Genomic DNA, 23,515 nt, shown 5'->3' on the forward strand with positions numbered 1-23,515 from the left:
AAAGAAAAACAACAACAACAAAAAAGCCGCCTCTTTCAGTTCGTCTCTTCCTTGATGCATGCCAATTTATTTGAGAGTAACTGGGAGACATTGGGGCACTTCACATTTATTTTAGTTAACTGAAACTGACGTCAAGGCTGCCGGTAATACTGTTGATTTCCAGCCCACTTTTCCGTTCTAATAGTGCGTGTTCCCCCCTCGGCCGCGCAAGCCGCGCCAGGGCGAATGGCGCATCTTTCGGAGGGAGGTGAGCGCTTATCGGAAAAGCGGTGGGCGTAGTGAAGCAGTAAACGCCGCTCGCTTCCAGCCTGTTTTGCGGTATAGCCCGCCCCTTTTCATTCCCGGCTCACGGATTGGACATCTGGAGCGAAGCCCTCATGTTTAATTCATGAGCTAAGTTTCATTTCGCTTAGATAATGGCTCGTCGGTCGCCCCCGTTTTTCGTGCAGTTCACATGGTTGCTGCTATTCGGTGCAATTTTGTTGCGAGTTAACCTGAACCCAGACTGGACTGTCATTGCGCCCTGAGAGTTTCCACACACCAGGTTCACAAGTTCAAGTTCTCCCCTTTTGGAAGTAGTAGGTGCCATTATAAAGTACTCTAGGGGATAATATTCAAGGAGAAAGTACGGTAAGCATTACTTTATTGATTGAATTACGGTAAAAATCGTAAATGCGCTTAGCAGCATACTTAAGGTTTTTAGCCGTCCCTTGCGTGTCTGTCGAAGTACGGCTAGATGTGGCATTTATTTATATATATAAAAAAGGACAGCTAGAGAATAGCACTGATGTTACTGGCATACTTAAGTCACACACGATAGTGTATTTTTTTCGTATCCAAATCACTCATACCACAATTATACAACCAAATGCCTCATTTTCTTTTTCCCGTATGTCTCACGCATGCAAAAATAACGTTTCTTATAGGACTTACTCATACACGTAGGCGACAGTTCATCATATCCGCAAAATGAGGAACAGTAGCGTTGTTTAATATTCTGCATGCTGATTTTAAATCAGTGTGCAGGTACTACCGTAGGGGTCTCAATGGTGGGAAGTTAACTGCCTGCCATCTAACATTTTGGAAACCTGAAATGTTCTTACAAGTGTGAAATCTAGAATATTCTGAAGGAAAATGTTCCCACACTAACAACTAAGTGCTTAGAAAATACTATCTATCTATCTATCTATCTATCTATCTAGATAGGTAGTTTTTTGGTCTTTGGGGAACACAGAGACTAGTAACAAAACCAGCTGTGGTATGTTTCTGACTGTTGGTATTGTTCTTAGTTTGAACTTCTGTTGTAGGTGCAGGAAATATTCACAGAATTACCGTTGATTGCTATATGAGGGCCTGGAATAACATATGTGAAAAATAACCATCCTTCATTTGTTTTGTTTTCATCTTTTGTTTTGCCAAGTGCATACCAATGTGTAATGATTTGTCATGTGTCATGCTTTTACAGGCAGTGAAAGGAAGAAGGAAGTCAATGTAATAGACACGCTTCCTTTGAACAACATGATATGATTACTCTGTTATGCAATTATTACCGGGGTGTACTGCAGGGAACCATTTGTGTCCAGATTTCCTGCTTGCAAAATATATAAAAGCCACCGTTTCCAGATTAGTTTAACGACCTTCATTTGGCTCGTGGCACGAAGTCGTATGCACAAGAAAACAAAAGCAAACAAGTAAAAAATATTCGGCTACGTCAACACACTTCATTGAGTTGACATGCGTACCTTAATTTTGTCTCATGTGCATGACGTAGTCGATGTTTGCTGTTTAATCTAGGTATTCCGCAAAGATAAAAATAGCGTATCGATAGAAAGCCATCTCATTGTAATTCATCAACCCTAACTAATTCAGTGTGTTCATTTTGCTCATTTTCCCCAGTGTATCTCCAGCATACCGTGTCTTTCTGTTCTTCTGTTGCTGACTTTGCTTCAGGAATCTGTTTAGCAGGTATCTGACAGGTCCGATCAGTTTTCCAAGGACATGTACTGTAAATTGATTTAAAAAAAAAAAAAGTACAATTTCCTGCGGTCAGGACACTATCAGGACCCTGTGGCCAGAGTTTGAGGTTTTCATATGCGCTGCTCGTTTGGTTATGTGCATAAAAGTAGGTAACGCTCTGCTGTTTTTTGTCAGAAATTGATCCGATATAGATGTTGAAGTGTGGCAGTGAAGAAGAGTGCACAGGACTGCCCACAGTGAAATCTACCTACATCCGTGGGCGAAGATGACATATCAGGTTGCTCGTGATTGTTCTGACTGCAAAGCGAACTGATTGCTTATGGCATCCTGAAGGTCAGGCTGAGCGTATGTCCATGGAAGCCTTACCTGCTTTATTATCACTGACCTTAAGCAGTTTACAGCTACCTTTGTCATGTCAGGCACTCTCCGTAGGTGTAGCGCCTGTGCCTGAGAAGCAGTTTAACTTCCTGGAGTATTTCCGTATGGCAAACAATTAATGTATTGACTGGAATACAACTGACTGTAATACAATGATAGGCATTGTTTCTGGTAAATGTCATCATGAGGCAGCTACTTTTCAAGTTATAAAGGCTGCAGGCAAAATAGAAAGGATGAGTATGAACCACAATTCAAGCTATTATTAACTTGGACTAAATACGTCTATGTAGCCTGTCTACACTTATACCGTTCATCCAGCAGTTTATTAAGCAAGGAATAATGTATATGCATTAGGTATGGAGCTATTTTAGAGAGTTACTGTAGGTTTCTGCTGTTAAATGGTATATTTGCTTTCACCAGTTTTGAAGTAGTATTTGAAGGAGGTAGCTACAATTACTGAGTTTTTGCGAGTATGGGCTCAATATGTTTCCAGCTTTTGCTTTTGTTAACTATTGTCGGTTTTTTCAACATAATCAATTTTACAGCGTACAGAGTGCTGTAGTATATATATATATATATATATATATATATATATATATATATATATATATATGTGTGTGTGTGTGTGTGTGTGTGTGTGTGTGTGTGTGTAGAAATATCTCCCAAATTCGGAATATATATCTGTATGAAAAGTTTCCTTTTTCATTTTTTTTTTTTTTTATTTGCACGCAACCCAACGCGAGCTGCCCAAAAACGCTGTCTGCGGCCCGACACTTTCCTACGGAGGCCCTGAAGGGACCTGTGCAAAAAAAAAAAAAAAAAAAAAATGAAATGCGAGACTATCTCGTGCGCACACGAAAGTAAAAGCATTTAATTTTTTGGGTAGCGCACAATGAGATGCGTGCAAACCTGATCCCGTTAATACACCGGGTTAATTTTATGCACTGTTTGTGAGCTCCACCAGGTCAGCAGGGCCTACATGAAGAAAAACACCATCTGCTAAAAATCAAAGTGACCAAAACTGATTGCCAATGTTTGTGTTTTTTATTTTTTTTGTTTTTCTCCAAGGATTTTTTTTTGTATAAATGCGTAATATTTGGTTGGAACCAAAGTCATAATTTTTAGAACATCTCTCTAGTTCTCGATTCACAAGTGATAATTTGGAATGGATTAGCTCCTAAAGTTGAGAACTACCTGTACTTGTGGTTCACTTACTGAGCAACGGCCTTATGTTACAAGTTCATGGAAGTTATATTCTACAGTAGCTCTGGATATGTTCCTCAAACCCTCTGAGCTGGATGGGTAACTACTCTAGACAAAGATAGTTATTTGCAAGTGCCGTTTCTCACTCCAAAAGTACAAAGAGGGAAACGAAAGCTTAGATTAGTAGAGCCATTGGTGAGGATATCTTCTGAAAGCAGGAAAGTTGGTTAATTAAGAAGCGACGGATGGACGGACGGACGGCTCAGCCTGTTTTGATCATTATTGTTATGTGTTCTTTGGGGTGATCGTTTCTGGCTCAGCTCAGCAGGTACAGTTGCTTTTTTACGTCCAGGATGGGGAGCTGCCATGCAGCATATGCTCCAGCCATAATGTTCGCATACTTGTTTGACAAAAATGATCGACATACATACGTACCAAGTCATCCAAGCTCCACCAATGTTAAGCATCTAATTGGAACAAAATCAGGTATGTACATTGGGACACTAGGACCAGGTATGAGACACTGTAGTTTATGTTAAGTATTACACATAGTAATGCTAGGTTTTCCTTAACAGTACATTACGCCTATGAGTTGGTCCCTCAGGAAAAAAACATGCCAAAATTAATCTAAGGTTAGTCCTGTTCCATCCTGTTTGGTTCTAAACCTCAAAGGCATCTCATTAATCTACCTTTTCATCTGTTCTTTCTTTTTTAGTTAGAAGATGTAAAAGAAAACACAGTTAAGTCTACATAATTTGAAGGAAACTATGCAGTCATTAGGTTGATGACCTTGGAAGGATGACATGTAATGTTGTATCAAGAAGCTCTTGCAGTCTTGCAGTCCACAGCTGAGATGCCTAATTTCTTTAGTGCCTCCGCGTCAGATTTTTCGTCCGAAAGCCGCATCGCCTCAGTCACCACTGCGTGATATTTTCTCGTGTTGTTTCCTGATTCAGCTCGTAGTTGTATTTCGTGCTGGAAGTTCCCCATCTTATTGGGAAATGGTGTGGGGGCATTCTCAGCGGTTATGGTACCAGCTTTTGAGGTTTTCTGCGGAAGCACGCTACACTACAATTGTAGCATTTCTCTGATTAAGTAGCTAGTTGGCATGCACTTGACACAGACCTGTTCTTTGACCTTAACTTTTCCAGGGAATATCATTACAAAATCGGCATATTATTTCATTACTTCAAAATAAAGAGTTTCACTGACTTTGGTGACATGCTGACTAATGGAAATTTACTTAAAAAATGAGTCACACACTTTGAAGTGAGATCTGTGTTGATTAAATACCATTGTATAAAAATCCTCATGCCTACATTTTTAAAACGAACGTGAATCACTTTGATGTTTCTACAGAGAGCACATAGCAGCGTGCCCGACCACAGCGAATGTTGATGTTTGATGTTCTAAAGCCAGCTGATCAGATAATGTAGAAAACTCCTCCTTGTTGATTTCCTCTTTCTTGTCTCTGAACAGGGCTGCGGAGTTACGGTCAGCATGGCCCAGTGGAACCAGTTGCAGCAGCTGGACCCTAGATATTTGGAGCAGCTGTACCACTTATACAACGACAGCTTCCCCATGGAACTGCGGCAGTTCCTGGCCCCCTGGATAGAGACCCAGGACTGGTGAGTGACTTAAAGAGCCTGCAGGTAGAATTGTGGGTCGTCATGCACCATTTCAGGAACACTGGGGGGTCTTTGCAACAAAAAACTATAATGACAGTTATGCTGAGGGAGAAAAAAATCAACAACTTGGGCAGTGTGTGACTCTTTGGGTTTGGATGGTGAACAGAAGGTCACCGGTTCAGAGCCCTTTGCTGGCAGCGTAATATCACTGTTGGGCCCTTGAGCAAGGTCCTTAATCCAATTTTTTTCCAGGAGACTGGCTGACTGATCCACATTGCTTTGGAAAAAAACCATCTCGTAAATAAATGAATGTAGATTTGGAAGCGAATATCTGTGAAATTCTTATCCAGAGAGAGAAATAGATGGAAAACGTGCAGAAAGCACAACAGTTTAAGACAAGACCACAGCTGCAGCAGTAATGTAACAGGAGACCCGACAGCATGCAAACGCACTAATAGGATTGTGTGAATAGACATGGAAACAAAGCCACAGTGTCGTCAGTGTTTAATGTAGGAAATTCAGTATGTCTAATTAATGTGAATGGGCCTAAAACCCAACCACATCGATAGAGCATTTAATCTAGGAAACTGAGATGTACAGTCAAGACTCTGAGGACGCTTTGCGAAGGGAGGGAGAATAAGAGACAAAAACTAGCACACCAGTCTAACAGCGTTTCCCGAAAACTGTTGCTGTTAGCAACTTACAGGGTTGGTAACCCATTCATTTGCATGGGTCCAACTATCTCAGTTGGTAACATAATTCGCAACTCTGCTAGCTTGGAAGCATGGGGGAAGTTTCACCAAATACAGACCATAACCAGAGCCGGTCTTTTTAAACTCCATTATCTAAATCCCTGAATCTCACTATCAGTACCTGAACCTTAATATGGTCATTATGGTTAATAATGCAGTGATTCTGGGAAGTGGAGATACTGAGCTGATCAGTGTCTATGCAGATAATCTCAATTGATGGAGGAAACTGATGATTTTATGCGTCGACGTTGTGATCATATCTGGCTCTATCGTGATTTATTATGCGGATATTTGCAGAAAATCAGACCTTTTTAAACAATGATGATTGTAATTGTGGCTTTGGACAAGGACAAGTTGCAGTGCCAGTATTGTAGTTTCATCATAAATAACAGTATGCCTGTTATCTGTGCTATACTTTTTCCTTGTATTAGCGCTGTGGAGGGTATTTTTTGCAGGGTATTGTATTACTAGTTTGGTAAGTCTTAGTCTTTCAGTCCAGTCAAATCTGAAACATGATTTTCTGACTGTTTTCAAGCCGACCATGTGCAAGTGTCACACATGGCAGGAGGATGTGCCACTCTCATAACTCGACTTTTCACTTCCTCATCTACGCTACGCCCCACTCAGCCAGCTGTTACTCCAGATATCTCCCACTTCAAGCCTGAATGAAAATGCACAGCATCAATTTGTGTTTCTGAAGAAGGAAAGTCCTGAGCGTAGCTAATGTCCTAAAATGTGGTTGAACTTGCCGCAAATCTCACGAGAGTGCGGCTGGTGAGGAAAGAATGGTGTGGGAATCATTTTTGTCCTCTTTCGCAAAACTGACCGTGATTCACCTCCTCTCCCCACACGCTCAGCAAATCGTATATTCTAAATGATATATTCTATATATTAAATGCCCATATTTCTTCAGCAGGAGGTCCAAGATAACTGTTTGTAAGGGCCAGAATGTCTAGCTACAGCCCTGCCTGTGTATGCGCGACAGCAGAGGCGGGCATCTCAGGTCCAGAAAGTAAAAATCCAGACCAGGATTTTGTTTCAACCAACCAGTTGCGTATAAAGACTCCCAGTCACAGTGTACGCAACTGGTTGGTTGAAACAAAATCCTGGTCTGGATTTTTACTTTCTGGACCTGAGATGGCCACCTCTGCTCTACAGTGAAATGGGGTGAGTTACAGAAGGACAGCCTCAAAGTCATAGTCAGTGGTCTCCTTCTGTTAAATCTGAATGTTTGCTCAGGGCCTACGCCGCCAACAAGGAGTCCCACGCCACCCTGGTGTTCCACAACCTCCTGGGGGAGATCGACCAGCAGTACAGCCGCTTCCTGCAGGAGAACAACGTGCTCTACCAGCACAACCTGAGGAGGATCAAACAGAACCTGCAGAGCAAATACTTGGAGAAGCCTATGGAGATCGCCCGCATCGTGGCCCACTGCCTATGGGAAGAACAGCGCCTCCTGCAGACTGCCACTACCGCCTCCCAGGTGTCTGTATTTCTGAAGATAATGCTTTTTGGGGTTGGTGGTCTGGATTATGGGGTGTAACACTGGGGCAGTAACTTTTTCGGACGAGGTCATCTAGCCAAAGCTCTGCGGCAGCTGAACCGTAGCTTCTCCCCGGACAGGACGGGCAGGCTATTCATCCGTCTGGACCGGTCGTCACTGAGAAGCAACAGATGCTGGAGCACAACCTGCAGGACATCAGGAAGAAGGTGCAGGTGAGGGAATATAGGCTGGATCCCATCGAGACAGATATGCTGTTGAAACAAGAGATTCCTCAAAATGCTCTGAATGTTGTTTGCGTGGTTAATGTTCCAGTATTATTGGTTTCTATTGATCCTCAGAGATTTAATTTATTTCAGTTGGTGCATAAAATGAAATTATACTGGCAGCTTATTATTATTTTTGCGAAAAGAAAAAAAAAAAGCACACAAGGCACTTACTGGAAACGGAAAATTCCGGGCCGCGCACTCTGTGTGTACGCGATTGTATTACAACCACACAATAAATGTTTGCCACCATTTCCTGGCAGTGCAGACAACTAGAGACTGTGTATTAAAAGAGAACTTGATAACGTGAAAAAAAACCACGTTTTTTTTTTTCTTCCCGATTACTAGGACATGGAACAAAAGATGAAAATGCTGGAGAACCTGCAGGATGACTTTGACTTCAACTACAAAACGCTGAAAAGCCAAGGAGGTGAGACTGAAAGAGTTTCAGCTTTTCTTGTATTCCTTCTGCTGTCAAACTGTGACTGTGGTGCACGCCGGCCCCTGGAACCTGCTGACAAGAACGGAACCGAATCTCCGGCCCGAGGCGTCCCTACACAGGTGTCCCCCCAAATGATGATGCGCCCTCTTTTCGCCGCAGAACTGACCCAGGATCTGAACGGCAACGGGCAGGCGGCGGCCGTCAGGCTGAAGATGTCCCAGCTGGAGCAGATGCTAAGTGCTCTGGACGGGCTTCGGAGGGTGAGCGTGGCCGGCCAGCATCTGATAATGTCACATTTCATTAGAAATCCACTATGCAGACGTGCATCCAGCCAGTCATTCTGGGCGAAGACACAGCAGTAGGGCGCTCTGAAGTGCACAGCACAACATGTTAGAACACACAAAAAAGGGCATGATTTTAATTACAAACATTCATAACACATTATAATGCATTCATAAAGCATTATAAACTTGGCTATATATATTTGGTAACACTTTACATTAAGTGCACTTTCATAATGCATTCATAATGCATATGTAATACATTCATAAGCAGCATGCAAGAACACCTTAACATCCCTTAGCAGCTTTAATATACATTAATAACAAACATTACATTATTATACAATTATAATATTTCTTATTATTATATAATGTTTGTTATTAATGTTTGTTATTATGGTATACTTACATGCTGCTTATGAGTGTTTTATGAATGCATTATGAAGGTGTACTGAACGTTTTATGAATGCAATATGAAAGCATTATGAAGGTGCAGTTAATGTGAAGCGTTACCAAATACTTACACTATCTAGCGCTTGTTGTTATTTTAACCTGTTATATTTAGTTATATTTATGTTTGACGCTTTAAAAAATCTCTCAGGATGATGATAAAGCATGTAACTGCAGGAAACTGCAAAAGGCAGAATAATCAGGAGATGCTGTGTGCTTGTGTCTGAAGTGGATACGGCCTGACAGAGAGCAGTGCAGGGAGACTGCGAGGGGAATCAGACAGATCATAGCGTGAATGGATCAGTTCTGGAGGTCATGCTTTCTTTGCAGCAAATGGTGACGGAAATGGGAGGCTTGTTGACGGCCATGGAGTTCGTGCAGAAGAATATGATGGAGGAGGAGCTGGCTGACTGGAAAAGGCGGCAGCAGATCGCCTGCATCGGAGGGCCCCCAAAAATCTGCCTGGATCGCCTGGAGACCTGGTAGGCTGAACTTTAAGAAGAGCCATACTTGTGGTCAGCTTTAGCGTGTTGGACTCTGAAGCACTGGCATCGAGGAGCATAGAGGGTACTCAGGGGGTCTCACACTTCATTTCTGGGGGGCCTGCAAATTTTACTGCGGGGGAGGTGTAAAAATTTTACAGTTATTCCCCACCCCCCACTCATTCTGGACAAATTCCAGCTGCCTTGGAGGAGACAAATATGTCATCATATTTAAAATGGCAACCCTGGCAGGGGCCCTGAAGTGGCAATTTGTCAGGGGACCTCATTTCTAGTTAGTCCCCCGCTTTGGATGATAATAGAAGCAACATTTACTAACACACACACATAATAAACACAAAATCCTCTGGTCCATGACTAGAGTAAATAAAGTTGTATGTTTTCTTAAATATGCTGTATCTTTTTTAATATGATGTATCTATAATTATCTCTCTTAAAGGAAACCTTCAAAAGCACAGGCTTTAAGCAGTGCTAGGGAAGCTACTCACAAACGTAAGGCAGAAAGCTCAGGGCCAGATAGTACAACTACAAAGTTGAGCTCAGATGGTTGGTTGTAACAAAACCTTGGTCTGGATTTGTACTTTCTGGACCTGAACTTTCCACCTCGGTCTTTAATGGATTACTTTTGTGAGTAGTTTCTCCAGCACTGGTTTTAAGGTAACCCTTTAACAGCTAAGTGATTTTGTTTTTTGCTAGAATGCCAGGCAATTAACTAAGAGATATTTTGCGTATTATTTCTATAGAGTTCTGTGCAAACAAATACTACATTCGCAGCACCTGCCCTCACTGGTGGGTCTGGCTGCACTGCCCTGTCGTGCTCATTAAATCAATCCCTTAATCAGGATCACATCCCTGGCGGAGTCACAGCTACAGATTCGGCAGCAGATCAAAAAGCTGGAGGAGCTTCAGCAGAAGGTGTCCTACAAAGGAGACCCCATCATCCAGCACCGACCTGCCCTGGAGGAGAAGATCGTGGACATCTTCAGGAGCCTAATGAAGAGGTGAACTCTCAGGGCAGAACCTAGTGTGTGTGTGTGATGTGTGTGTATATTTTGTTGATATTACATTGTGGGGACCAAATGTTCCTCACAATGTAATAAAACCCTGTTATGCTTGATGTTGTGGGGACAACATTTTTTTTAGGTCCCCACAAAGATCTGTGAATGCAATTAAAAAACTAAAAATGTTTGGTTTCTTATGGTTAAGGTTAGGGCTGGGTGGGGGTTAAGGTCATTGTGGTGGTTTTAGAGTTTTCCCCATAGAAATGAATGGAGAGTCCCCACTAAGACATAATTACAAACCTGTGTGTGCGTGTGTCTGTGTCTGTGCGTGGGTCATGTGATAAAAACCTGTTATTTTGATAGTTATTTTTATAACAATTATTTTTATAACTCACTTTTATAAAGATCTCTGACTTTTGACCTGACTTAAATATTTATTCAATTTATGTAACAGAGCAGGAGAGAGTTATTAAATGATATTAAATATTGGGGGTTACACCCCCCCCCCTCAGCCCCCCCCACCCCAGCCTGTTGGTTCCTATGCCCCTTAGGTTGTTTACTACTCTCTTACATTTGCTGTATGTACAACAAAGATGCCAGAGTTTAATATGGCTCCTTTTGTCTTGTTGTACTGCAGTGCCTTTGTGGTTGAGCGCCAGCCCTGTATGCCGATGCATCCTGACAGGCCTTTGGTCATCAAGACGGGAGTTCAGTTCACCACCAAAGTCAGGTAGGAAATATCCTTCCCATGTTTATGGTACTCTACGGTGTGCGACTACTGTATCAACACCTTATCAGTTGATAGGGTGACAATGAATGACTCTTCAAAGGAAAGACACTTTTTTTTATAACCATAATGTGTTTTACCTGATTAAAATTTAACACGTGAACTTTGAGTTGTTTTTGTTCTCCCCAGGTTACTGGTGAAGTTTCCAGAGCTAAATTATCAGCTAAAAATTAAAGTTTGCATCGACAAGTGAGTAAATTGATCGTCCTTTTTCACATTGAGATATTTTAGCATTCTCACAAGAATGAGCACAGGGCAGCCCGACTTAATCAGACTGATTCCTTCTCTGTTGGTTTCTGCAGAGAGTCGGGGGATGTAGCTTCGCTGCGTGGGTAAGTGGGGGGCTTCCTCGTCATGAAGGTGCCCACCAGGTTCCGAAATGCATTGTTAATGTGCATTTCTGTACGTAGATAATTATGCACTTACTAGAAGTGCAATTCTATGAACACGAGCAGACCTGATAATATATCTTATTCTTTTTTTTTTAAAAAAAAGGATGTTTTTGCCTGTTTACTGTGGTGATTTAGGTCTCGTAAGTTCAACATCTTGGGCACCAACACCAAGGTGATGAACATGGAAGAATCTAACAACGGCAGCTTGTCTGCAGAGTTTAAGCACCTGGTGAGCGCTAACGATAGCTACTGACATTGTGATGGATGGCACCCTATCGCTGACGTGTCCTTGTGTGGCCCCGATGGGCGTTTCGCATCAGTCTGCCTTGGTCTCCTGTTGCCCCTATAAGAGCTTGCATCCACCCTTTCAGACTCTGAGGGAGCAGAGGTGTGGCAACGGGGGCCGGACCAACAGTGACGTGAGTGTCTGACGCAGCCTGAGCCTTGCTGCCTACTGCCCACCTGTCATGTCAGCTGTCACACAACAACACAGAATGTAACCGAACCAATCAGGTGTTCGTGTGTTGCACGCCGGAGCTTTTACTGAGCATGCTCAGTAGGTGCCAGAACAGATGTAAGGCATCTCATTTTATCTAGGCTGAAGAACACTGGCAAAACAAAGATTAATTAATTTCATATTTTATGGCTTAAATAGTCAATATCTGGCAAATAAACCATTCATCTATATGTAATATGACATTATTATTATTATTTATGTGAAGTTGGCTATTACACGGTATGTTTAACACTACATATCTGCTTTGCTTCATAGACTTTCTGCTTAAAACTGTAAAAAGCACGCGTGTGACTGGATTTTTGATGTGTCTGCAGGCCTCACTGATCGTCACTGAGGAGCTTCACCTCATCACCTTTGAGACGGAGGTGTACCACCAGGGACTCAAGATTGACCTGGAGGTGATGCATCTTTGCAATTTTGCTTTTAGTTGCTTCGACGCGTAAACCTATTTACTCATTTGGAGATTTTACAAGAGTAGTTTCAGTACCGTAAGTACCTTAAATTTGTGCCTCCTCATATAAAACTGTAGAAAACTATGCTTACTGAAATACTTTTTTTTCTAAACAGCTCATTCTATGCAGTACACATTTGAAGTAACTTTTACATGCAAATATTCAGTTGTTGAGTAGCTGTCAGGTTCTGGACTGGGACTGGGAGACAAAACCCTGGCAGCAGTTTTCAAACAATAGGGAAAATTTATCATTTATACACAAGTAACGAGGGTTAGACAAGAAGCAGGTACCTGTCATTGACAATTAACCAAATACGAGGGACTAGGGCTACACAGGAGATACTTGGAACGAAGGTGAAGCAGGACATAAATACACAACACGACTCAAATGGGAACAACCAAGAACAGAAGCACAAAAGCCAGCGCAAACACTGAAATACACAAATAGAAGATGACGTTTAACAAGGGGGCTTACAAACGCAAAATGTCCAAACCCATGACAGATGAGAAGCACAATTCTCACCCCCCCGTATAGCCCATTCAGCCATGCAGTGGCACAGAAAGCAGGGGAACACAGTGCCGACGGTGCGAAGTGCTAAGGCAAAGGAGACACAGGGAAAGTAACAGGATGACCAGCAACACCTGCTGGCCAAATGAGGAAATGACAAACAGGACAGGTCAAGGCAAGGACCGGTCCAGACAGTAGCCAATTTGCAACTATAACAAATCGAAATTAACTGATCTAGGCTTTAAAAAATGTGTAAAGCTATTGATGGTTGTATTGTTTTGCCAAAATAATGTGTAAGAAAGAGCTCTGGGGCCCATTTCAGCATCAAGTATACAGGCACCTGTGAAGGAGATGTTAATGTTCCAAGCGGTCCGCCTCTCAGCATGCTAATATTACACACTCCACGGCTGATCCCTGGCACAGGGCCTCGCATTTCTGTTAATTAATAAAACTGCGAGTAATCTGCCACTGTGGGCCTTGCCTTTCACAGCAGCCTGCAAATTAGGCTGTAAATGAGTATGTAAGTGGTGCTCAGCACTGCCCCAGACCCTCTAGGAGCCGGCTCTTGCTGGGCTGCGCATGCCAGGCGGCGATGGCTCTTTAATCCACGCCGCCCTGTGCCGCAACGCTAATGTCCGCCTCGCACGCCTCAGTGGGGTCTCCTCCTATTATGACAAAATGGGATTTCATTCGCTGGTTGAAGGGATCATCGTGTACCATTAATTGTCTAGGACAATCGCAGCAAGGAGGGAATACTGTGGTTGTGATGGATGAATTAAGTCTTATACGGGAGGCACAGAAACAGGAATTAAAACAGGAAGGCATTAAAAAAAAAGGAATTAAAATAAATTGTGGTTTGTTTAAGTAACCTTAAGTAACCTCCGTTACACCTGGAGTTTCAATAGCTTCTATAAAAAATTATCTGTTATCAGCTCAGTTCAACTGAATGAATTTTTATAAAGCCCTCTTTCCTTAGAGCACTACACCTACACATTTATAAACATGCACAACACACAGGGAAAGCAGAAAATGCTAGAAGATAGTAGAAAAGAACAAGGACACCTTAGATATGACTATTAGGGGAAGAATGAACTTCTCAGGGTGCAGGAGCTGTGGTCACATTTGCACATTGGGCGGTAAGACAGAATCCTCTGACGACGAGACTAATGGTCTGATCGAATGTGAACCAGTGCATGTGCTCGTTAGTCTTATTCAGTGTGTTTCTGTTCCTGTTTTGTTCTCCACAGACTCACTCTTTGCCAGTGGTTGTGATCTCCAACATCTGTCAGATGCCTAATGCTTGGGCCTCCATCTTGTGGTATAACATGTTGACCAATCACCCCAAGGTAATATTCCACGTCCTGGTAGCTCCTAATTAGAAACCCTGGATATCAGTGAAATAATTGAAGAACCTACAAGCATTTTGAGAGTTTGGCATATTTGATAATGCGACTTTAATAAATCACGTAAGGGGCGGAATGTATTTTCGATGGAGACACAGTATTGGTAGTGCTCAGGTAAGATAGTCGTGGAGATCTCACGCCTAATTTCAAGATTATAGATTTCCAAGATTCTTCACAGATTGATCATTTCATCGATTCAACCTTCTGTAAGGAAACACCTGAGAGACCACAGTTACCCAATCAATAGTGAAATGAAATGATTATATAATATATAGATTATGTTCTTAATTCCTTGTATTTGTGTCATCAGAACGTGAACTTCTTCACCAAGCCACCAGTGGGTACATGGGACCAAGTGGCTGAAGTCTTGAGCTGGCAGTTCTCCTCCACCACCAAAAGAGGCTTGACCATCGAGCAGCTGTCAACACTGGCTGAGAAACTGCTTGGTAAGAGCATAATGTCATGACCACATCCTTACCTCATCCGCCCTAGGAGCTCCTGTCACTGCGCCTCTGGCCTTATGATCCATCTCATGACTTGCTGCTTTGATCTCTGTCATTGCAAGATCTCTGCCACGGTTCTCCTCCTTGTACATGATGTTCTTGTGCTATTTTTGTTAGGACCATTAGTGAACTACTCTGGATGCCAGATCACTTGGGCGAAGTTCTGCAAAGTACGTATTTCATCCAATGCCACATTCATTAAGTTGACTATAAATATCTGTGTAGTCTTTTTAAAACTCAACAATTTTCTGCATATCATTGATCTAGGAAAACATGGCTGGCAAAGGCTTCTCCTTCTGGGTGTGGTTAGACAACATCATAGACTTGGTGAAGAAATATATTCTGGCTCTCTGGAATGAAGGGTGAGGAGATATGTATTGCTCTGTAATAATAATAATAATAATAATAATAGATAGATAGATAGATAGATAGATAGATAACTGTAGGTGAGAGCAAGCTGGCTGTGAAGGGCAGCCACCCATAGCAGCACTCAGGGGTTAAGGACCCGCCGATGTGCCAAGGCTGGGCTTGAACCGGCAACCTTCTGGTCACAAGCACAGAGGCTTAGTCATTTAATGAGCTTTAACTCTCAGTGGTCTTTCTCATTTTTTTCTAAATTCCAGTACGCTTGTTAAATTTAAGAAGTTAATTTGAAGGTGCCTACCCGTAAATACACTTAGTATTGTCAACACAGACAATTATGTTGAATTCTTCTTAGTACTCACTGATGGAGCGTGCAGGAGACCCATGGACCACGGAAATCTGGGTCATGCGACTGAAAATAGAGCAACACGTTGTCGTCCAAGGGCCTCAGACACTAACGCGTCAAGGTCTAATTTTACTCACTCTTCAGGTTCATCATGGGCTTCATCAGCAAGGAACGCGAGAGGGCCATCCTGAACCCCAAGCCCCCTGGGACCTTCCTGCTGCGATTCAGCGAGAGCAGCAAAGAGGGCGGCATCACCTTCACGTGGGTGGAGAAGGACATCAGCGGTAGGGGTTTGTCACCATCTGCTGCAGAGTCAATATGTTCATGATAACACATCTTTGCGTTTGTACCCATAATACTAAATAAACACAGTTATTTCACCTCAATGCCGCAGTCCTAAAATATTTGGAACATAATCCGATTGATCTGGGTTGGAGGTCCAATATAATATGCTTTCGTGGGGCCCCTGAGTGACTGTGGCCCTAAAAAATTTGGAACATAATCCGATTGATCTGGGTAGGAAGCCCAATATAATATGCTTTCATGGGGCCCAAAATAATCCCTGCTGGTGTATAATATACGCTGTAGTACTGCACATTGTAGGAAGGTTTTAATGCAACTGTGTAATTCACTCAGTCATCTCTGTGCTCTCTGTCTTTTCCGGTGGCCGTTTTGCTTATTTATTTTTTTTTTGTGTATCACAATCAGGCAAGACACAGATCCAGTCCGTAGAGCCTTACACGAAGCAGCAGCTCAACAGCATGTCCTTCGCTGACATCATCATGGGCTATAAGATCATGGACGCCACCAACATACTGGTGTCCCCGCTGGTGTACCTCTATCCAGACATCCCCAAAGAAGATGCCTTTGGGAAGTACTGCAGAGCAGAAGCAATAGAGCAGCCAGACTTGACTGACCCAGGTAACATCTCATATCCATTCCCTTGGTCAGGTAGATGTGTTTGAGAAACTACTGGTACATGGATTAGCAGCCTGTTCAAGACCCCCTTTATAAAAAAACAAATCTGGCCAAAATCTGATATTAAAAGTTTAAATTAATGAAGGTTTTACCTGAAGCAGGATTCAATATATCATGCATATGCTAAAGTGCAATATGCTTTTCTAATTGAAACATTTTTCCCTCTCTAAAAGCTCACGTCCAGTACTTGAAAACGAAGTTCATTTGTGTGACACCGTAAGTATGCCCTAAGACATATTAGTGTTTACTGCTGAAGTTTCCAGAACTGTGGATTTTTACTTTGGGCATAGCAGTGGGCGTCACAGGTAAAAGGTTTCAAGAGTTCGCCTGGATAATAGTCTGATTGGTTATGTTGGCAGATTTGACCTTGAGTTGGGTTGTTGGGTTGCGTTCTGAGTCACACATTGAGTGCTCAGCACCAAGATGTGAAAAGCAAAGACGGTTTAGAGCAGAAACAAAACACTTGTGTGTTTTTTTTCCGGCTTTGAGGTGGTTTAGTCCCTTGACCTTTATCCTGAGTTTGCTGTCGCCCAGATGGCCTGCAGTGTTTTTGTGTTTATGTGTACCGGCTCGGCTGCTGCTCCCTGCAAATCTGACTGGCATGGACAAAATTTGGCTGGTGTAAATAATGCCATGGAGGCGTCTCTGCGTTTACACTGCAGAAGTTCAAGGCCGTCCACTGATAGCAGCCGAACACGCGGGGGTGAAGGGGGGATGTCGAGCTGTGTTTCCCAATCCGGTCCTCGGGGACCCAGACAGCCCACGTTTTTGCTCCCTTTGGAGAACTGAGAGGGAGCAAAAACGTGGACTGTGTGGCAGGGAGCTCGGAGGAAGCAAAAATGTGGTCTGTATGGCAGGAAGCTGGGAGGAAGCAAAAACATGGACCGACTGTGGGTCACCCAGGACTGGATTGGAAAACACTAATGTAGAGAGCTTGTTGTTACAGTACGTTCTCATCTTAGTTTTGCATGGTCAGAGTTTTGTTATAGCATAATATATTGTACATTTATGTTGACTATATATCCAATCATGGTGCTAGACTATTAAGCAGGACCAGCTGTATAGCACATATGTCTCCAGTTTTGGCTTCTCTACACTGGCTCCCAGTAAAATATAGGATAGAGTTTAATTTAAGAAATACAAACGGTCCTCTACTTACGAATGAGATACATTCCGAACGGCTGTTTATAAATTGAAATGTTCGTAAGTCGTTATTCAACATCATTTTAAGGGTATACACAAAAACAAAGAACTAGGATGCTGGGAGTACGCATGCTACGCTGCTGCATGGCGGGAGTAGCGGCCAGAAGTGGTACTAACCGGAATTGGTGCACAGAAAAAAATATTGATGTTGCAGACAGAAAATGGGAGCCCAGTGAACACAATTTGGATTTACAGTCCTCTTCGTTCGTATGTCTGAAAGTTCGTAATTTGAAAGATCGTGAGTAGAGGAGCATCTGTATTTGCATATAAAGCTCTACAGTCAAGTGCCCACTTACTTCTGTGATCCTTTGATTTCATGCTCATGAACAGCCAGCAATGTCGACACTTTTTAAACTGCATCTGAAAACATTTTTGCACTGACAATCCTTTTACTGATGTATCAAAATGATTGTTTCATTTCCTGTGAAGCGCTGTATGGCATTTGTTGTGCCATATAAATAAGCAACTTACATACTTAACCATCCATGTTGCATAAGCACTTTTCCAGTACAGCATTGCAGTGAACCAAGAAACTATCCCAGGCTGCACTGGGACACCTGGTATAAGATGTGAAACTAACACCTGCAAGCACAATTGTACAATATGAGCAATCTTATTAAGCGCTCATTTGCATAACCACATTTGTTTTCCAAACGTATCTACTCCCCTGACGTCTCCGCTCATATTGCTGTCGGCCCGTACGTTCCTTCTCTAATCATGTTTCCAGTAAAGGTTAGCCTTTCGTGTCTTCAGACGAACGTATCCTTGCAAACACTGCTTTAGGTGATACCAGAAAACAGATCACAGTCTCGTTTGAACCCCGTGTGTGCATTTGAACTGAGCGTTTTGATCTACCCTGCTGCCCTTTCGGCTCCTTGTTCAGACGTCCTCTGCTGCATGGAAAAATGCTGAAACCAGAGTAAACTGGCACTGCCGTTAGCTTCAGGGTACGCTCTCCTCTGCAAGGTCTTTGCGGGCTTGGGGAGCAGTGCCAGCAGTTTGAGAAATCTGCTCTGTGCTCTTAGGACTGACTGAGCTTAACGATTGCTCAAAGGGTGTGTATTTGTTAAAATTCAACGGGCTCAAAGTAAATCAGTGTCTCTCCTACCCCTTGAAGTGTGTTTCTTTTCCACATCAATTACTTTCCTCATACTGTGCAGCCTTATTGATAATATTACAGCTGGATACAGTAGCCAGGTCTGGTTTCTGAAGCTGAAATGTTGAGCATGACCAGTTCGTTTTCTCAGGGAGCTGGTGCACAGCTTGTAACGAAACAATATGTAGTCCCCATTGGTCATTCTTCCCTGGTTGTTCTGAGTTGTTCGCAGTCTTATAAATCCTCGGCCTGCATCATATGCCCCTTTCCCTAAAGGATGTAGTTTTTAATTAGTGATCCAAGGTTATAAGGGAATAGTAGTATTTCTTGAGTGGCAATCTGCTTCCAAGCTGGGTTTGAAAATGTTGCTCATTGGAATATGTGGGCAGTTGTCAAGTAACGTCAGAACTGTCCTGCAGCAATCGGCAGAAAGCTGGATGTCTATCAACTTCTCAGTGAGCCTGTTAGCACTGACAGCTGACAAAAATGGTGTAAATGAGAAATGTGTTATGACTGGGAAGCTTGGGTATATGTGTGTGTGCATGTATGCAAGTGGGCCACCCGGGTCTCATTTCACTGTCTGCCTTGTCGTAGCACTAATTCAGGTAACACCAGTGACCTTCTCCTCATGTCACCCCGGACCCTGGACTCGCTGATGCACAACGAGGGGACAGAAGCCAACCCTGGTCCAATGGGTGAGGCTTTATTTTTTAAAGCGTTTTTGATTGTAAAATCATCATTGACAACTAGGGACCATTGAGTACACCATTTTTGGGCTCCGATGATAATCACTTAGAACTTTTTATTCTGGTTCTTATTGACTATAGTGTATGAAATTCAAAATGTTTTTTTCCAATTCCTTAATTTAACAATTTTTAATACTTGTTTAATATTAAAATCATTAATGAATTAAAGCAATAGAACGATAACAAAAAGGCACTATTTGCATCCTACTTTCTATGGTCAAAGTCTATATATTTTTGAAATTGTAACACTTTGTAAACCTCAACTTGTAATTAAATGTTTCTGACGTGCAAGCATGATACTTTGTTCTTCTTCAGTTTACGCTACTGGTGTAATATATTTATCTGAAGAAATGTGGCGGAGTCATGGCAGACTCTGAAAAGATTACAGTACTGTTACAGTACTCTTAAGATCAGTGATAAATAATATTTTTATGCATTTGCAATGTGTTCTTTGATGCAAAACCACGTAATTGTAAGAGTATCCTTTTTACTAAAAGGTATGCTGTTGATGTCTTGGCAATGCTTGCATCCACGCACTCCTAGTCAGATCCAGTTAAAGTCCTTCATAAATGTCGTTTTGTCCTTGAGCCAATTTTGAAACACAAATATAACACCTCATTTCTACAAGGAAGCATTCTGTCATTAATTCTAATTTTCACTTCATTACCAACAGTGAGCCTTTGTGTTTTTGTACAGAATCTCTTACTCTGGACATGGAACTCAGCTCCGATGTTGCCTCCCCAATGTGAGGAAGACTCCAAACGCACATCTGTCCACCCACACTCTTGTTGTACTTAATTTCTTTTTAATCTTGTATTTAATTTATACTAATATTTAATCTATGGGTTATCCTTTAAACCGGTTTTTCTCAACCTGGTCCTTGGGAACCCCCAGACAGTCCACATTTTTGCTCCCTCCCAGCTCCCAGCCAGACAGTCCACATTTTTGCTCCCTCCCAGCTCCCAGCCAGACAGTCCACATTTTTGCTCCCTCCCAGCTCCCGGCAGGACCGGTTTGAGAAATACTGCTTGAAACAGTATAGAAGCCCATCCTTGGATGGCTACCAGTGGTGAAGCTTAATATTGCAAATTATTCTTTGACCTTTAGCACTTTTTTATTGTTCTCTTGGACCGCCATGGCTGTCAGCGCACTTGTCTTGACTCATGTTGACCAGTCGTTGATGAAAATGTCCACAGGTTAAAGAAGCCTTTTGGGAGCCAGAACTGAAGAGTGGTGATAGATTCTCTTTGATTTACTGTAATGGGGAAAAAACATATAGTTGTTCAGTTGTACAGTGAAAGGTAACACTGCCTGTCTTCCCAACACAAATGCGTAGACAAGGTTTTAAAATAGCATGAAGGTTACTGTAAATGTTTTTAAAGGTAGACAACTAGAATATAGCATGAAATTTCCTGTTAGGGTCAATGATGCTGTACAATTTTATTTGGTGTGTCCTTATGCAGCAAATTCATATGTAATCTGTTAGGGAATCTTTCAATGTTTTTTTCAAGTGTTGTTTTGCTGATGTCTCTGTGCTGTTTACTTTTTATTGGGATTACCAACATAGACACCCATAGTATTATACCATCCATATGTCCAGCACTGTTTTAGTACTGAACCAGGTGCTATGGGTACAGGGAAGATCATTTATTTGTACTGATTATTCTGTATTTAATGTTCTGCATTTGATTTTCACATTGTAATGATGGAACTGATTATTGAACAGGGGCGGCATGGTGGTGCAGTGGTTAGCACTGTCGCCTCACACCTCTGGGACCCGGGTTCGAGTCTCCGCCTGGGTCATATGTGTGCGGAGTTTGCATGTTCTCCCCGTGTCGTCGTGGGGTTTCCTCCGGGTACTCCGGTTTCCCCCCACAGTCCAAAAACATGCTGAGGCTAATTGGAGTTGCTGAATTGCCCGTAGGTGTGCATGTGTGAGTGAATGGTGTGTGAGTGTGCCCTGCGATGGGCTGGCCCCCCATCCTGGGTTGTTCCCTGCCTCGTGCCCATTGATTCCGGGATAGGCTCTGGACCCCCCGCGACCCAATAGGATAAGCGGTTTGGGAAATGGATGGATGGATGGATGGATTATTGAACATATTTTCACATTTTTATTACAACAGATTTTCCTGTTATCTCATGTGCTGCTTTAAGCAGTTGCTTTTTTTACGGTTAAGACTCAGAAATCCTTTTTTTTAAGTCACTGCATAGTTTACTTTGAATTGCAGAATAAAACAAATATGATTTGTCAGTACTGACTAATATAACTTCTCTTTTTCAGACTTGGTGTAGTTTCAAACAGAATTCCCCAACCAATGAATGTTTGATGGTGCTTTTTGCCACCAGATTGACAAATTTAGCCTGCTCTCCAAAGCTTTGAGAGATAAACAGCATGCAGATGGCTTTTGGCTTCAAAAGAACCTGTTAGTGCACTCTTACTTTTAATAATACCTTTTGAAACAAGTAGTTTCTTAATAAAGACGAATTAAGCTGACCGGCTGTTGTATGTTCTTGTGGATTAGATTAACATTAACAGTGGCGATTCTTACAAGGTCCCCTGCAGTCTGGATTTTTCCCCAGACTGCAGGAGACATTAATTTGATGGTCATCGTGAGCATGATTTCTGCATGCTTTTCCCTTCGTTTCTTGACTTCCAGTATTTAAGTTAAAAAAAATATCCTGTATATGATAGGATTTCATCCAAAACACCAACATCCTGCGGCTGAAAGCACAGGATTAGAGATAGACTTCATAACCATTCATATCCCATTCCTAAATAAGAGTGAGATATAACACATTTTACAACCTCACCTACCTCAATGTCATTAGGAGTAAGTATCACGTATGTATCAGTTTTCACAGAGCAATTTCTGTGCTGTATAGTTTGACATTTTGTCTGCAGATGCTGCACAACATCCACTAAAACAGTTCAGATTCATGCGTCTGATGCAAGAAATTAATAAATAAAAATGAGGAGAATTTGTGAACATATGGTCTCAGGACAACTCCGGAGTGCAGTGTGCATCACCCAAAGGCACTCTGCTCATTTGTAAGAGCGTGGCAGCCACTTTCATGATGCAGCCGAGTAGGTGTGTCCACGAAGAGGCACTTATGATCAACAGATGCTGACTCATTCTCTGCAGGAAAGAACCGGGGCGCCTCCTACCTCTCTGCCTTCCAGTCAGGCGGGGGAGATCAATTTGTTGTGAGCACATTGCCTGGAGAGAGGAGCACCGTACACAGTGCCTGCTGAGAGCAAGGGCTGACGGGAAGGAAAAGTATCATCTCAGTGCATTTTCAGCAGGATTTTGATACTATTGATCATAATATTTTTGGGCTTACCTCAAGTCAAATATGCAAAACGGTTAACATGATTTTTCTTGTGGTTTAACAGTGAGCTCTTCTGTTCTTACAGAATGTTAAGATTTCTCCATCTTTGCATATCATATACTAAAAAAAAAGTGGTCTCGTAACAAGATATTCATCACCAGGGAGTATCGTGTTACGGTTAGATCAGGGGTGGCCCCTTATCCGCAAAGGGTCGGTGTATACAGGATTTTTGGGTAACCTTTAGGTCAGCTGTTCAAACCCAGGTGTGAGGACTCCTCAGCCAATCAGTCCTCTAATTAGTAATCTAATTAGGGAGCTGCAGTGAAAACCAGAATACACACCGACCCTTTATGGGTAAGATTGCCCATTCCTGGGTTAGGTGTAAAATAGAAGTTTTTGTTTTTGAGAACTTCTGAAAACTATTTTTGATGGACTAGTTACAACTATCAAAAAGTAAGCCTCTGCCCATTACCTGAAAGTAATATTAATACACATCAGGAAACAGGAAAGGTT

At 42.3% G+C, this 23,515-nt stretch overlaps 1 protein-coding gene across 1 annotated transcript; it reads left to right on the forward strand.

The window, feature by feature from the left end:
• The first annotated feature begins 403 nt into the window (after positions 1–403).
• On the forward strand, positions 404–22,166 carry LOC125717434 (signal transducer and activator of transcription 3-like). Its single transcript, XM_048990349.1, has 23 exons — positions 404–630; positions 5,038–5,186; positions 7,178–7,421; positions 7,562–7,654; positions 8,054–8,135; positions 8,307–8,407; positions 9,209–9,360; positions 10,221–10,379; positions 11,017–11,109; positions 11,296–11,355; positions 11,469–11,498; positions 11,694–11,787; positions 11,930–11,977; positions 12,390–12,473; positions 14,282–14,380; positions 14,748–14,883; positions 15,058–15,110; positions 15,208–15,302; positions 15,794–15,933; positions 16,358–16,570; positions 16,801–16,843; positions 19,521–19,621; positions 20,369–22,166. The coding sequence occupies exons 2-23, from the start codon at positions 5,059–5,061 to the stop codon at positions 20,419–20,421; spliced, it is 2,301 nt and encodes a 766-aa protein (XP_048846306.1). The 5' UTR covers positions 404–630; positions 5,038–5,058; the 3' UTR covers positions 20,422–22,166.
• The last annotated feature ends 1,349 nt before the right edge of the window (positions 22,167–23,515 follow it).

This window comes from Brienomyrus brachyistius, chromosome 22, assembly GCF_023856365.1.
Source record: "Brienomyrus brachyistius isolate T26 chromosome 22, BBRACH_0.4, whole genome shotgun sequence".
Lineage (NCBI taxonomy): Eukaryota > Metazoa > Chordata > Actinopteri > Osteoglossiformes > Mormyridae > Brienomyrus > Brienomyrus brachyistius.